The sequence below is a fragment of the Gouania willdenowi genome, chromosome 4 (genome assembly GCF_900634775.1).
Source record: "Gouania willdenowi chromosome 4, fGouWil2.1, whole genome shotgun sequence".
In the NCBI taxonomy this organism is placed as follows: Eukaryota; Metazoa; Chordata; class Actinopteri; order Blenniiformes; family Gobiesocidae; genus Gouania; species Gouania willdenowi.
In genome coordinates, this window is record NC_041047.1 from 18,365,932 (window position 1) to 18,381,811 (window position 15,880).

At 37.4% G+C, this 15,880-nt stretch overlaps 1 protein-coding gene across 3 annotated transcripts in view; it reads right to left on the bottom strand.

Moving 5' to 3' along the window:
* arhgef18b (rho/rac guanine nucleotide exchange factor (GEF) 18b) overlaps positions 1-15,880 on the bottom strand; it is a 52,028-nt gene that overhangs the window by 13,853 nt on the left and 22,295 nt on the right. For all 3 annotated transcript variants that reach the window (XM_028444797.1, XM_028444796.1, XM_028444798.1), the window contains 15 exons: positions 9,798-9,865; positions 9,211-9,241; positions 6,625-6,832; positions 5,856-5,962; positions 4,700-4,840; positions 3,816-4,066; positions 3,601-3,726; positions 3,401-3,518; positions 3,027-3,281; positions 2,327-2,403; positions 2,002-2,180; positions 1,769-1,842; positions 1,385-1,570; positions 1,061-1,207; positions 642-754 (listed from right to left, as the gene is read on the bottom strand). In XM_028444797.1, the coding sequence (XP_028300598.1) occupies positions 642-754; positions 1,061-1,207; positions 1,385-1,570; positions 1,769-1,842; positions 2,002-2,180; positions 2,327-2,403; positions 3,027-3,281; positions 3,401-3,518; positions 3,601-3,726; positions 3,816-4,066; positions 4,700-4,840; positions 5,856-5,962; positions 6,625-6,832; positions 9,211-9,241; positions 9,798-9,865 (2,081 nt within the window). The remainder of the gene's footprint in view (positions 1-641; positions 755-1,060; positions 1,208-1,384; positions 1,571-1,768; positions 1,843-2,001; positions 2,181-2,326; positions 2,404-3,026; positions 3,282-3,400; positions 3,519-3,600; positions 3,727-3,815; positions 4,067-4,699; positions 4,841-5,855; positions 5,963-6,624; positions 6,833-9,210; positions 9,242-9,797; positions 9,866-15,880) is intronic.

Genomic DNA, 15,880 nt, shown 5'->3' on the forward strand with positions numbered 1-15,880 from the left:
ATGCTGTGATACCTGCTGGTGCAGAGATGGTGTAGGCACTACAAAGTTGAGTGAAAAATGAGCAGAACCTAATCCATGATTAAATAATTAGAACTAAGGCCATATTTGTGTATTCCCTTAATTAAGACATAAAAACCTATTGTTTGTGCTAAACAATGTTTATTTTTATTTTTCTAGTTTCAAATCTTGAAGTGGCCACCGTCTGTGACCAGATGAGATTCAAAACTTTAACAGGAATAAATGAAGGAATACTGCTGGATTCATTATTCTGTTTGTTTGGTCGGTCTCTTTTAAAAATAAAGAAATTATGGCTGATTTCCAAAAAAGGGACTACTTGGTAAACTTTGTCTGCACAGCAATTCATCTACACTACACTCACATTACAAAAGGTGGCAAAATACAGACATATTTTGTCTGACGAGTCTCAAGGACAAGGACATTGTAGAATCTAAATAATGCTTAAAAATCAAGTGTTTTGATGCCAAAAAAAAAAAAAGCACATTTTCTGCAGGATCTGTTTCTAAATTTCATATGTACCTTTGCAGCCTATTATTACTCTATACAAAAAAAGACAGAATCACCCCAAGAACTCTTGTCTGTGCATTAATGGACGTGCGTGTGCGTGCACACAAAGCTCTTACCGTCTGGTCTGGTGTGCTGCTGTCACAAAGGTCTTTGAGATGAGGGTCAGAGGTGGGTCTTTGGCTCCTATCTCTGTTTCTGGACTCGCCAGAACAGCTCTTCATGCTGCCATCTGGCACAGACACACCATCGGCAATGCACAAAAACACACACAGCAACATAAACATACAAATAAAATGTACAGACAGACTGACAGGAGACTACAAATATATAATATACAAAAACTACACATATATCAACATACAAGTACAAAAAAAACTTGGACTTTGAGGGTCATAGAGACATGCATGTCCTTGAAAGAAAATAACCAATTTATTTCTTCATTGAGCGTTTATTAAGAGGCTATTAAACAGTTAATTACAAGCAAACACCCATTAGATGGCAGACTTTCCCTGAGCAAAGAATGTGTTGGACTCACTCTTGCTGAGGATGGTGGGGCTGCTATCATAGCCCCCAAAGGTTTCTGCTCGCCTGGGCAGAAGCCCTGATCCACTACCATCCTCCATCTGGGAGGGTGGGGCTTCTTCCCCAACACCAGACTGCAGAAGGTTTTGGAGGTTTTCCACTGAGAGAAAAACAACGACATGTTCAGATGGCAACAGATTCAAATAGCAGCAGTTAAAGATCTAAACCACTGTACACAAAAAAGAAAGCGGTACAGCAAAGCAGCTCACAAACCATCCTTGTGCAGGATATGACAAAGCTTTTTTTTCTTTCTAATCATGTAGAGACATTGTTGTACCCTCAGTGATGGCTCCTTTAAGCAAGGTCTCCCCCTGTTGGAGGTCTGAGGCGTCTCCTCGAAGCATGAGGCGGGATCGTGATACAGCGTCCTCCAGCCCTGCCACAGACTCTGCCATCTCAGCGAACAGCTGCAGCTTCTCAGTGAGAGCCTGAACAATTACTGCATCCTTCTGGCTTAACCGCTCTACAGCAAAAAACACACAAATCACAACAGTAAAGGTTTGTCAAGCAACCTGAGCTACACATGCTAAACCACAAATATTTCTACCCAACTCTCATTTAAAATGTATTAGAATGTGGCACATGAGCACCTTCTTGTGGTTGATCATGTGCAAATCTGCACTTTTTGTTTTGGTTTCTTGCTGCCAATGTCATCAGTTACCTTGAAACTCTTTCAACCTTGAAGCTCGTGCTGCTTCCTCTTCACTGAACAGCCTCTCTTCTGTGTGTGGACAGCTTTAACAGAATTAGACAAAAACAAGAAAGAATCATTGCACTTATTTGTTTTAGGCCTAACAAAACGCACAGTCATGGACATGATGTGCTTGATATCTACATCGCTTTCCACAGAAAGATATGGTGGTAATACGTAATGTATATATGACTGTAGCCAACCTCTCCACAGCTTGTCGTATGTGTGTCATCCATGTGTTTCTCCCCTCCTTGGAAGTTGTGTGGATCTCGTACATTTCTGGTTCACTCGAGGAGGCACAGATGAGAAACATGGCTCTCTCCTCATGTGCTACCTCTCTGACAATGAGCTTCTGGAGAGAGATCACCGACGGCTTGTTATCCTGTGGAGGATAAAAAAGTGCTCAATGCTCCCTATTGCGTTAACACTTAACGTGTGTTACTCAACCAAAAGTGTGTTAACATGTTTGCTTATAGTACACGTTTGACTGGTGCTATATTTCTAGAAACATAATGCTTAAAAGCTCACCACTGCTGCAAAGACAAATCTCTGATCTTTCTCCTGAAGCAAGATCAACACATCTGACAATAGCACTGCAAGAATATCTAAAAAGACAAACAGCAAAAAAGAGATGTCTTTACAATACAATCTCAACAAGTGATAGCTTGGATATCTATAATAACGGGTGCTTTGAAGTGAGTTGCAAGAACCTGAAATAATAATAATAAAATTTTCCAATAATTTCCAACTTGATTTTACACAGAAAATAAGGACCTGGGAGTTTGACTCAGTTTTCCATTGACAATTTTTAGGTGATACAATTGATAAATAATCAGTAAGAAAACATAAAGAGGCCAGTCATAAATACGTGCATTGTTGCCTTAGTTTGGTTTGCCGAGTCTGAAAAAATTTACAATATTTTTCTCTTTAATTACACAAAAGAATACAATGAGTTGTGTGATAAACAGCTGGCCTGTCCATGCAGTGAAAAATATCGAATGTTGTAAAAAGAAAAAAACATTCCTTTGTGATACATTAAATACAGAATCACTTTATGCTTTCAGCACAAATGTTTTACCGTTTGTTTGAAGCAGTCAAAACACTAATTCTGACCATAATGTTCCAAATTTAAGCACATTTCACCAGCCTCCAAGTGAATCCAAATGACATTTTACCATGGCAGCACTGTGATTTAAAAAAAAAATAAATAAAAGCATGATTTTATCACCTTTGAGTCTACCAGAAGCAGCTTTCCAGCTGACCGTGCCCTCATGTAGCAGCCGTCGTCGTCCCTGTCCAAGGTCCTCCCTGCGAAACACTCGACCGTCTTTGATTTTTCCCAGCGCCTTTGGCTCCATTTTGTTGTGAATGTCTCGTAGTCGAGAGTTCTTCTCATAGAGATTAACAAACGTGTCCACCTGCACTATGGTGTCCTTAATCAGAGCCAGAGCTTGAGTCAGATCATCATGCTCCTCAGTACCAACTACAGATAGGTGAGGAAAAAGAAACAAATTAAAGACAATGAAGCAAGATTCTAGACTGAGACATGAACACATCTTAAAATAATGTGGGTAATAAACATAATACATGTTGCAGACGGACCTTCAGTATTGCGCAGAATGCGCTCCACCAGTACTGGGTACTTAGTTATTCGCTGCGTCACCAACAAAATACACTCAGTCACCCCCAATCTTCGTACGATGGACAGGTGGTTAATTTTCTGAGGACACAAAGAAAGTCGTTTAATCCACTGCTGTAAACTCACAGTACTGGACAATCTGAAAACAAAAACAGCATCTTACTCGAATGATGTTTTGGAACCTTTTGCTGTTTTGCAACTGATCTTTGTAGTAACTGACAGCTTCATGGTGGTGACTACAGAAATCCCCATAACATTCCTTCATCTTCTCTCCTATTTCACCAGAAAACTGAAAAACCCAAAAAGTAGCATTTGTTAAATGGACATTAATGATGGATACACAAGCCTTGTTAGATGAGATTTGTCTGCAACATCTACCTGTGTGATCAGGATGTCTGCCACTCTGTTGATAGTGTAGTTCCTATCGTCTGGAGAGACAAGACTTTCCTGTCGGCGCTCTTTAAGACGAGAAAGGAAGTGCGTGTGGAGTTCCAGAAGGTTTTCTAAGCGAGGAAAAAGACAGTCTAGCCTGCCCGGCTCCATCTGGAGGTTCTCCTTCAGCTCTCGCACATACACACGCAGCATTATCTTCAGTGTTCGCACATGATGCATCTCAGTCTGCATCAGCTCTGTGAAAACACAAGTTGCAAGGAAACACTGTGGATCATCTTAAAATGGGGAGCACACAGCAATCTGAAACCTTTACTATTGTTTTAGGGTTTTGTTTTGAGTAAAATATGGTACTCAAAACAAATGAGAAACCAACAGTTTACTCTATGTAAACAATAAAGTGTTGGTAACTCCATTAAGAAGAAAATAAATGAGCAATTACTGCATCTACAAAGAAATAGAAAGTAAATAAGAGCAAGTCAAAAAAGTAGTTTTATAGTTAAGGAAAAAAGGTTTTAAAAATGAAACTTAGTGATAATAAATACTTAAGGAAGAGTCACTATCCTCCCTCATTTATTTTAACTGAATTATTTGAGCTCTGATGTGATTTTTTAGAATTGTAATTATTTATTTATTTTCCCACTTCAGTTTTTCTGGTCAAATTTAATATCAAACTTTACATTTTGACGCCTTCCCTAAAATATTATCCACTGGGTTAGTTCATATATTTATCAAGTGAAAACAATGAAGTGCACTTTTATAAGTTCTTACTATATTAAAAAAGCACCAGGCAAATATAGTCTTACCCCTCAGCTGCAGATGATTTATAGGATCAACACAGGCTACAACAATCCTTCCAAAATCACACTTACCATATATCACATCCTGCCGGTTCACTGCTTCCTTAGAGTGCCTCTTAACGTATTGATGGTCGACTGCCAAGCTCCATGAGTCCAACTCCAAATCCTGGGCATCAGATTCCAGGTCGAGACGCACAGCTGCATAGTGAGCTTCTAAAGAGAGAGAGACAAAGGTTCAAAATGTAAGTTTCAAGGTTTTTATTATCATTTTCCACTTGTGAACATGTAAAACTAAATGTGTGCCTCGGGGCCATCAGCATACTATAAATAATAAAATAACAAATATAAAAAAAGAAAAGTAGACACACGTAAAATACAAAATAGGTTGAAGACGCACACATGATGATGAGCTTATGGAGATGTGTGGCAGCATCAGAGCTTTGGTTATTGTTACTGATGTCAGTCTTACAGCTGCTGGAGCCTTGTTGTTTTGGCTCTGATGCTGCACAGACTTCTGTGTGTTTCAGCTAAAAAGTTCAACCTAAATAACTTTTTGGAAGCCTAGAGTTCTCAAAACTTAGTGTTAAAAACACAAACATAGCTTTCTCTTCAAGGGTAACAAATGGCTGAAGTCCTTAGAAGACCTGGAAAGGAAAATTCTTTATCATTCATAAATTATGAATAACACTTTTAAAGGGACAACATACTCTGATGGGTGTTTAAGTTTAAGAATAGTTTAGTCATGACTTCATGTCTTATCTTTTTTTTTTTGGCAGAGCTGAACATGATAAATGGAGACAGTACTGTGGTACAACTAAAACATAAAAATTTTGACCTATTTGTCCAACTGTTTTCAAATGAAAACGAAAACATTTAATTTCGAGGTTTTCTAACTTTTCTCACAGTTAGAAAACACCTAAACCTATGGTGAGTTCACTTTAAGAAACATAACAAAATTAAGAAAAACATAGGATAACAGCAGCAGATTATTGACAATCAAAGAGTCTGGGTGTGAACTCCCACATATTTCAGTCTAAAGACAAAGGGAGAGGTCAAATGTATTCCACACAATCCTCTGTACAGTATGTATGAGACCACAGACCAGTACACAGGAAAACAAATAGCAGGAATATTAAAATTAGGAAAACATTTCTCTGCCTAACAATACGCACTGATGAATGAAAGGCTTTAAACCTCCAAAGTAGTGAAAGCCCAGACATCCACTCACCTTCTACATAAATGGTCTCTGTAGTAGATGGGGTGAGTGAAATTGTGTCTTCATTGTAGCGCTTGGAGCGTAGAGCATCAGTCTCATCCATCTCCCTGGGGAGGGATCTAAGAGAAGACAACCACAGGTTCAAGTTAGCATAAATACTCAAACTAATGATACATTATAATTTATCATATATTTTTGTTGTAGTTTTTCAACTTCAACATGTTCTTCATCCACATGGCCAGTGACATTGTGGGGATTAAACTGGACTCTCTGACAGTGGTGACAGAGAGGAGGAGCCTGTCCAAGGTAAAGTCCATCTTTTCAATGCGTCCCACACACTCCATGATGTGCTGGTCAGCCACAGGACCACCTTTAGCACCAGGCTGATCCCACCATGGTGCTCAACAGAACACCACAGGAAATCATTCCTGCATGTGGCGATCAAACTGTAACCTGACAGCTTTGATTGTTGTATATATCTGTATTATATTTGTATTATTATTTATCTATTTTATTTGTTCCACTGTAATGTGTGCACTAGTATCTAATCCTTATTTAATTAACAGTCTTTCACTTAGTTAAATACGTTCTTTCTTTCTTTCTTTGTTTAGGGTTTATTCTTTTTATTTGTAATAATCTTTCTTCAGCCTCTGTAACAAAGTAATTTCTCCATGGAATTAAGAAAGTATTTATGATTCTAATGATCAATTCATAGATAAAGAACGGTGGCAGTACATCGAATAAGACCAATTGATAATAGGAGCAGGCTGAGGACACTCACCCTGAGCTACTGAGGATGCGTTGGCTGAGTCCGAGGGTCGAGGCAGAGGCTGCTGTGATGCTGAAGGTTTGGGCAGCAGTCGGCTGAGTGTTTGCTCCCCACGAGTTAAGGGTCATGCCTGGGGCACTGAGAAAACCTCGATAGCCATCTGGGACCTGAGAAGCAACTGGGCCAGTCTGATCTCTCTCCCTGTCCCGGTCCTTCAATACTGGGGAGAAAAGACAACACGTGAATGTAAACAAGGAAAAGAGGTTGTTGAATGTGGAACTCAGAAACAAGAGAATGAAATAAGGACATGGCCTGTGATGAGTTAACACTGCTATTTGATAAGTGATCGTGTTGCATTGCATATCCACTGCAAAGGGAGTGACAGTGACATACATTATTAACTGCTTTGAAGTATCAAATACATTTAAATACTTTATTTGTACATATTGTCTTTTAAGCTAAGCAAGATATTGAACATATATCAAATTTAAAAATTATCTTAAAATAATATAGCTGATGAATCTTACATCACTGGAAGGATGAAAAACCTCCACCTTCTAAATCTTGGTTGAAAGATGTTCTTCATTTACTTAGAGAACATTAAGTTCAGTATAAGAGGTTGTTCAGACAATTTTAATAAGACTTGGGGCCCTTTTCTCTCCTTAGTCAATAGTATGTCATCTTCAGAAGACTAATGTATATTTGACAGTTCTGTGTAAGAGGATATTAATGGATTGTACCGACCAACTTCAAACACACTGAAATTCCTTTGTAAATTTACATATTATTTCTGTGTATTTACACTGGTAATCCTTTATTTTGTTTACCTGCTTGTCTGAGGGGTATTCCATAAAGCGGGTTATGTTCAAACTCTGAGTATGTTCAGGCTCAAATGAGGGAAACTCTGAGTATCCCATTCCAAAAAGCAAGGTATGTTCTTCTCTGAGTCTGTTACCATGGCAACATTGTCCGTGAACTAAACCTGGTCACTGGCAGGTTTTATCAAAGAAACCCTGGGTTTCTACCTGGCTCCGCCCACCTGAACACCGTTTCTTAACACTTTAATAATCCCTTAACACTTTTCTCTGAAACACATTAGTAACATCACACACCACAGACGTGTTCACATCATTACTAATGTTGTGTTGCTTTACGGTTTGTTTTTTTCTTTTTTTTTTTTTGTGAAAACGGTAGTGTTCTTTCTAACATTGTGGATACAGATCATTAAGTGAAAGTCACTGAGAGGTTGATCTGCATTAAAACATTTACTGACGTCTGTAGTAAAGTTCACTGGATACAAACCTGTGGATAATATAAAGGAGGAGATGATAATTTAAATAAATCCACTTTTAAGGCTCAATTGTTGTTTTATATTGTTATACAGTTAAATCTGTAGATCACGTGTCTTTGAAGTTATGATGGCGCAGTGAAGTGTGACGCTGCGCTTGTAAGTGCCGAGTTGCGGGTTCGCGTCCCGCTTCAGTGTGTTTTAATGACATTTTTTAGGATGTTGAGATGACTCTGGTGACAATATTACATAAAAAATCAATATAAATGATGCGATATCAAGCGGCATTTACTGTCTTTATATCCAGTGTAACAGGAGGGCTCTCTATGCAGCCATCCTATGCAGCTGCCACATCTCCTCAGACACATTTTATTCATATTATTCACCGCTCGTCACGTCACTGAAGCAATAAAGTGATGAAGTGACCAAAAAGTGTGACTAATTACGGGTGATTTAAGCCACTATAGTCACTGAAGACTGAACACACCTTTAGAACAGGCTCATATTCATCAAATACCGGCTTATTTCACCCATTACGGTGAATAAATCACTATTTTCCGTTTGGTTGCCATGGCAGCTCGATTAAATCTCTGATCCATTGATGATGGTTTTTTGTCGCGCGCGTGCACGTAAGTAACCCAAGGTTTACAAACTCAGGGTTGATTAACCCACTTCATACCAGCTTTAATGGAATCCGATACCCAGAGTTTCCCATCGCGGGGTATGTTGACCCAGAGTTTATGGATAGACTCAGAGTTTGTTAACCCGCCTTTATGGAATACCCCTCTGATATCATTTTGTTGTTTTGTTATTTTTATTATTAGTGTGTGTGTGTGTGTGTGTGTGTGTGTGTGTGTATGACATGTTTTTGTGTTTGAAAAATAACAAAAATGGGTTGCATGTACCTTGAGAAGATGTGTGAAACCAAATAAAAATACTTTTGAAAAAAAAAATACATATGTATTTATCAATATCAGACATGAAATTACCCATGACTTGGAAACAACTATCTAGAGTAGTTCAGGAAAAGGTAAAAGTTAATCATCTGCCTGTTCTTTAGAAAAAGCTAATCATCACCATTGCCAAGGAACTGACAGAGACCAATCCCTCTAACTCAGTAAGTGGGTGAAACTCACACGCATTAAGAGACAGAAGGAGTTTCATCCTCAGATTTTAAATAGTCTCTTTAATCATATGCAAATGACTAAAGTCGTACCAAGTTAAGCTGGTGGAGGAAAGCCACCTTTTCATCTGTAAATCCTTGAGGAGAGATTGTGGTTGATGAGATTAATGAAGAACATTTTGCTCACCAAGGTTGGGAGATGATGAGGCAGACTCTCTCTGCACAGAGAAAACAAGGGAAAAAAAAGTCAGAACTATGTGTTTACAGCCATTTCTTTATGTTTCTCAGTGAAAAATGACAAAATACTGAAAAAATGCGCCATTCATGACATGCTCTACAATGCTACATAAAAAAAAAAAAACTTAATGCAAAAGTGTATGAATGAAATACAAAAACATGTGGTTTTAAAGTGCGCTTCATGTTGTATGATCAATAGAATTTGTGAAGTGACTGTGAAGGTTCTCAGTTATCCAGGTCATGTTGATTTTGTGTAACTGTAAAGGGAACTGTTGACTCCACAAAGTTACCAGACTTAATACTGGAAATTAGAAATGGTTTTGCTTTTTTCTTTTGTTTTTCCAAATTAAACGCTGTTTTTAATGTAGATTTCTTAAGAATAAAAATATTGTTTATAAGAGAGTTCTGGCTGCAGACTTCCCAAAAGATGTGTACATCTACAGGGAAATATGTGTCAATATAACTGCCATTCCCTCTATTGATCAAGGGCTTTATTTGACCTCATCTTAAAGCTTTTACTAAACAAGTAATGTTTACCTTAATCTTGCTGCTGGTGCACTCACTCAGGAGAGACTTGCAGCTCTTGTGAACATTTACAGCACAATCTGCAAAACAACCACAGCAGTTTAGAGCAAATATTGCATTGGTATTACAGGACCAGTGGTGTGCTAACAACATTTCCTTATTTGGCTTTCAAACCATAAAACTAATTCAGCTACTTTTAAGACTGATATTTAATAGGAAAGTACCCAATCACAGCAACATAAACAAGTCTAGAAACCTTTTTTTATTTATTTATTAGAGATGGAGAATCATCCTAACAATATCACCTGCCATAAAATGTAATATTAGCTGATCTTTGTATAGATTTTGTCTCCATTAGTTATCTTTGGTTGACGCTATATGTAACGCAATAGTTTCTTGACAAATATACAAGTATTTTCACCATAGAAGAGGGGGTTCAAAACTTGAAGTTTTAAATGCACTTTTACTTTGTAAAACTGATTATGTGCTATTTGGGACATGTGTCAAAAATAACTTTTTCCATAACTGAAGTTAAATAATTTTCTTTTTTTGCACAAATGATGTTTCATGTTATATACAAATGAGGCATCACAATTAAAGTAGTCTTAATGGAGAAATACATAACGTGACCTAAAATTAGGTTAGGGGTGGAACTTAAGTGTTGACAAGTACACAAACAATGACAGATATGAGGCAGAAAATGCATTTATTGTAAAGATTAAAGAACAAAATATATTCAAAGTATAGTCTAAATTAATGATAGACCGATACATCCGCTGGCCGATATTGTGTATCGGCATCGGCCGATGCGGGCTTCTACATCACGTATTTTTAATATTTGTGAAATCTTTTTTACTTGTTCTTGTTCTACATCACCTGTTTTTAACATTTGTGAAACATTTCTTACATGTTGTTGTTCTACCTCACCTTTGTTAATTTCAATCATTTTACCTTTTTAAAAAATTGAGACCTGTACCATTTGTTATCATCACTGTGAAATTTTTATGATGTAAATTAAAGGAGAAAAAGTAGTATCGGCTCCAAATATTAGCTCAAGAAAATCAGCAGTCATCAGCTAATGATGGAAAAAAAATCGGCATCGGCCACAAAAAATGAGAGGGAGAGTATGTGTTCATAGTCAACAACATGCAGTGGATGCCTAATCTATAATAAAAAGTCCAATCTTCCATAGTAATTTCTAGGTTAATTTTATAAATTTGAATCTTTCTCTATATAAACACTAATAGAATAGCATTATGTTTCATTTATCTGAGTAGGTGACAAAGATGACAGTCTTTCAGCATGTTTTACATGAACCAGACACACCATGGCTTACAACACCTATACTTTGAGTAAAAGAGGCTCTGTAGACTAATGACAAAAGGTGACAGTGACCTGTGAGTAACACAATGTACACATGAGTCATACTGGTAACTTCCACTAAATGCTCCACAGCCTACATCAGTGGTTGCTATTGCTCATTTGGTGCAGTGTGTCCTGCTACAATGGGGACAAAGACAAATGGACTCTTCTTTCCCTAAAAACATAGCACATAGAAAAAGGTTTTGATGTGGGTGGAATTGTTTTAAAAGTCATTTCAAAGATTTTATCTTAATTGTTGAGTCTTTTGAAATAGAAAAGAAATCTACTTTGACTCTAGTTATTTCTGTCCAGACTGGGGTTTCTCTTTCTAATACATATTGTCAAAATTCTGCTATGAACCAAAATTGCCTAAATAAAAGAACCCATATATATCGGTCACCCTAAAACTTTTTTTTTTTAATGAAGTGCCCGTCGCTATTAATACAATAATGCCAAAACAATATCAACATTTATAAAAATATGCAACGCTGTTCATATGTCCCTGTCGCAAAGTCCAGTTTGTATTATGCATTTTTAAACAACACTAAGAATAGGTTAAGTTCACAATGTAGCAATAAAACTGAAGTCTTCTATTTCAGAAGCAATACAAACTAAAAAGTATTAAGGAAAACAGACTAACAATTATGCGGTCCGTCCCATTTTTCCTACTTGCTGGCTTTGGTAATAAATATTAAATAACCACAAAAGGGCTTCAGCAGTGATAAAGGTAAAAAAAAAAAAAATGTTTCTGTAACACGTAAACAAAAAATAGCTGACCTTCTTTGAATTGAGCTAAACACCCACACCCAACACAAGCAACATCTTTGGCCAATAAACATTTCTCTGCTTCGATTCGTCTTCAACTGATAGCGGAACCATTCTGTCAGTCAACAAAAACAACCAAGCACAGAAACACTTTTTCCAAATCGAACGATACAAAAAGAAAAAATAAAGTAGAGTGAAGTAGAAGACTATATCAAACCAAAAACATACCGTTAAGACTTTGACTGAATCACTCTCCCATCTTATAACCATTCACAGGAAAAACAAAGCCTTGGAAGGATCAGGAACAGGACAGAACGACCCATAAACAATAAGGTAAGCAAAGCCTGATGGAGTCACAAAATAAAAATCCATGACATTGCCAAAACATCTCCTACAGTCATCACTGAAGAACCCAAAAGTCAGCTCTCTCTGTTTATAGTCAAAAGCCTTGCTGGTTCAAAAATTAACTCAAGATAAGCTGAAACGCACTGTGGTCACTTAATGATATCACAGAGCTTATCAGTGCTCCACACACAGCTGCAAGCCTGGGTGTGACACTTCAAAATACACACACTCAACATATTTCCAAAATCTGAGACCATTGTGAAAAATGTCATTTGAATGTGTCAGGTTGATGTAATGTGTGAGGCTCTACCTGCTCTATCACTCAGTATAAATCTGAATAACCTGAGTCACTCTTCCATATCAGAAGCTTATGTATTTACATACAGTGTGTGTATCACTGATGTTGAAAACTGGTGGTACACAATTCATTGAGTCAAGTGGGAGAAACACAATGGTGTAGGCCTGGGCAATATGTCTATATTTAAGATATATCAAATTTTATGTTTTGGCGATATAGAAAATTATAATATCGTCGATATCAATATATTTTTATTTCATAGCTTATTTTGCTTTTTCTACTTCTTACAACAGCATGAAAAACACAGTTGGAACCCAGACCTTCCCCTAAACAAGCCACACTACAGAACTCACTCACAGGTGCTGTCCCTTAAAGGAAAAAAAGGCAAAGGATGCACATTTAGTGCTGCCGTTTGTTAATAAATTAGCCTGTGTGGTATTTTGTATCAGCAAATTTAACCATGAATTGTCTTTCTGCTAAGATTTTATTTGAATTAAAATTATCAAGTATTACATCGTATATATCGCCATTTTAAGAAAAAATATATTGAAAGTTTTGGTCCATATTGCCCAGCCCTAAGATAAAGCTTGTCTTTTTCAACAGAATATACTTTATGCATTTGCTTGAGTTCTGTTAGTTTAAGACGAAATAGAAAACATTCTCAAGCCACACATTTTGTTTTAAATAGGTGCTCAAAACTACTATTAAAATATATGCATGTAGGGCCTCTGATTTTCCATTTAAAAATTTCCCAGTTTGTATTTCAGGGCTTAACAATTTCCGCGTTACAGTCGCGTCACTTCACACTTTTGCGTTTTCTTTCCGTTTAATCATCTTTCCCTGTTTAGATGACTTTACTGGCTATAAAACCTTCCAATGAGATACCAAACATGCTAAATAGGGTTATTATTCGACTACTGTTATTCATTTTACATTGTATATACCCTCACACTGATAGACCCTCAGCCACCCGTTTATTGAGAAAAATAGCATGGAAATGCATCATATGCTCCCACATTTGTGAAACCGTTAACTACCTCCAAAAAGTGAATCACATTTTGCACAAAATTCCACACAGCCGTGTACTTGAAGGTGCAATGCTTCTACCATTAAATGTAGGCAAGTAAACTCATCACCATTTTCACTAATACACCATCAGCTAAACCTGTCTTTGTACCAATGCCTTTTCAGATTTGAACGCAGTCATAATAATCTGAACCACTTGTTTAACTTTAACACGTTGGATGAGATTTTGAATGTGATTGTGGGCTGAATTAACATATTTTTCTGTTCTTTTTCATCAGTTTTCTGGTGAAAAATGTGTGTAAATGAAGTGAAAATTCCCAAAACATGCATGTGAGGCGATTCAGTGTCATCAGGGTTAAATTAAAGACATTTTATTGCCATTTGAAATTAAATCCAAGACCAACTACACAGTAAACACAATTGGAGAAAAAGAACATCACATTCATTACATAGGGTTAGGGTACATGTTTTCCCGTGCTAGTGCAGACATGCAACAACTGGTGGCCCCCAAAGTAAACAAACACAAATACACAAAAAAAGACAAATTTAAAATACGGTACACTGAAATAAATCAATCTAAACACACACAAGATGACTACAAATATAGCCAGAAATCCATAAAACAGCCAAAATACAAAAAAAATAAGCCATTAAGAAAAATCTTGGTTGGACAGGCAATTTTCGCTAAATGTATTAAATTTCCCCATGTTGTTGAAAGTTGCTACAAGCATGAGACACATCTGTACAGAGCTCAGCTGCAACCACGTCATTGTTTTGTAGTTGGTTCCGCTGTGTCGTCATTGCTCAACGTTACGGTAAATGATTAAAAAAAAAATGTAATGAATGTTAGCATTGATTTTGAAATGTGAGACTAATTACAATCATAAAATCATACTTATGTGTTCAAATTTAGGAAATTTTAATGACAATTAAGGCTTTATTTTTAAATTCATGAATTTAATGCCGTTTAAAACTTTTTAAGGATCAGTGGCAACCCTGGTCATGTTTGCCTTTTTCACTTCCGATACGATACCGATATTGCAGCCTTGAGTACTGATCGCCACACCGATCCGATGCAATATCAGCACAAATCATACATACTTTTATTACTTCTTTTGTAGTGTGGAATATTAGAAAAGGCTTGATCAAGTGATGTTACTCAAACAGAGAACATTAGTCAGCAACAGTAGGCATGAGAAAAATTGGCCCATTTATTATTAACCAATTGGTTACATACAATTAACCTTCAACATTATATTTAAAGTATTCTACAATTGAATAAATATGATATATATGATTTATCAGTGATTTTAGATGCAGTCCGAAAAAATCCGATATTCGTTTTCTGGCTGATATCAGGCCGACATCCGATATCAATATCAGATCGGGACACCCCTATAATAAATAAATAAATTTAAAAAAACGGGTCAGATTCGGAGGCCGACCATACACAGTATATAGATACACATATGTATATACACTAAATGTCTGACACTAAAAGAGTCGGGCATGCTGGAGGGCAGTGCAGTGATGCATGGAGAAGTGGTGAACATGCAGAGATGGGCGAGACTAGTAGTCAGTGGAGTGGGCTGTAATGCACCGACACACCTGCAAAACACAATTAGCACCATGTGACCCAGTCAGAGAGAAAGCTCGCTCAGACCAGAAATGCTGAGGAGTGAAGGGACATGCTGAATGGTCAGCACTCAGTCTGGGACATTCCTATTGCTGGATGCCTTTAATGGACTGGCAGAGGGCATCACCTGCCCGGCTCAGGAATGTCAGGAATTTTACCGTTATGGGAAAAAAAAAAGAGGTTGTTAGGACTGAAAAGTGAACTCATGACTGGGAGAAGGAAAAATGATGTGTTTTATAGATACTGAAAGAATAAATGGATCAACAGAAATGTAACTTCTTTGTTGTAAAGAGTTAAATTAAAAGCTTGTATGTAATATCAGTAAAAACATCTAAAGCTTTGAGTTCCTTGCTGAACACGCCGCCTCCGACACCCGTTCATCAGCTCTACATTATCCAGAGAGTGACTTGGCTTTATTTGCACCTCGGCGCTGTTTCTGGAATCACCAGAGCTGCGCTTAGACAAGAGTCTCTTTCAGCGCTACTTCCGTCTCTCCTGTGCCCAGTGAGACGACCTGTGACCCGCATCGGCGCTCGCATCTCCTACCAGGACAGGACAGGTGCTCTATTCCAGCAGAAGAGCGCCTGTTCATCTGTCTCCAGTTAGAGTTTTTTTTTTTTCATTATTCTGAATTCATCATGGTTGGGGAAAGCTCCCGATTGG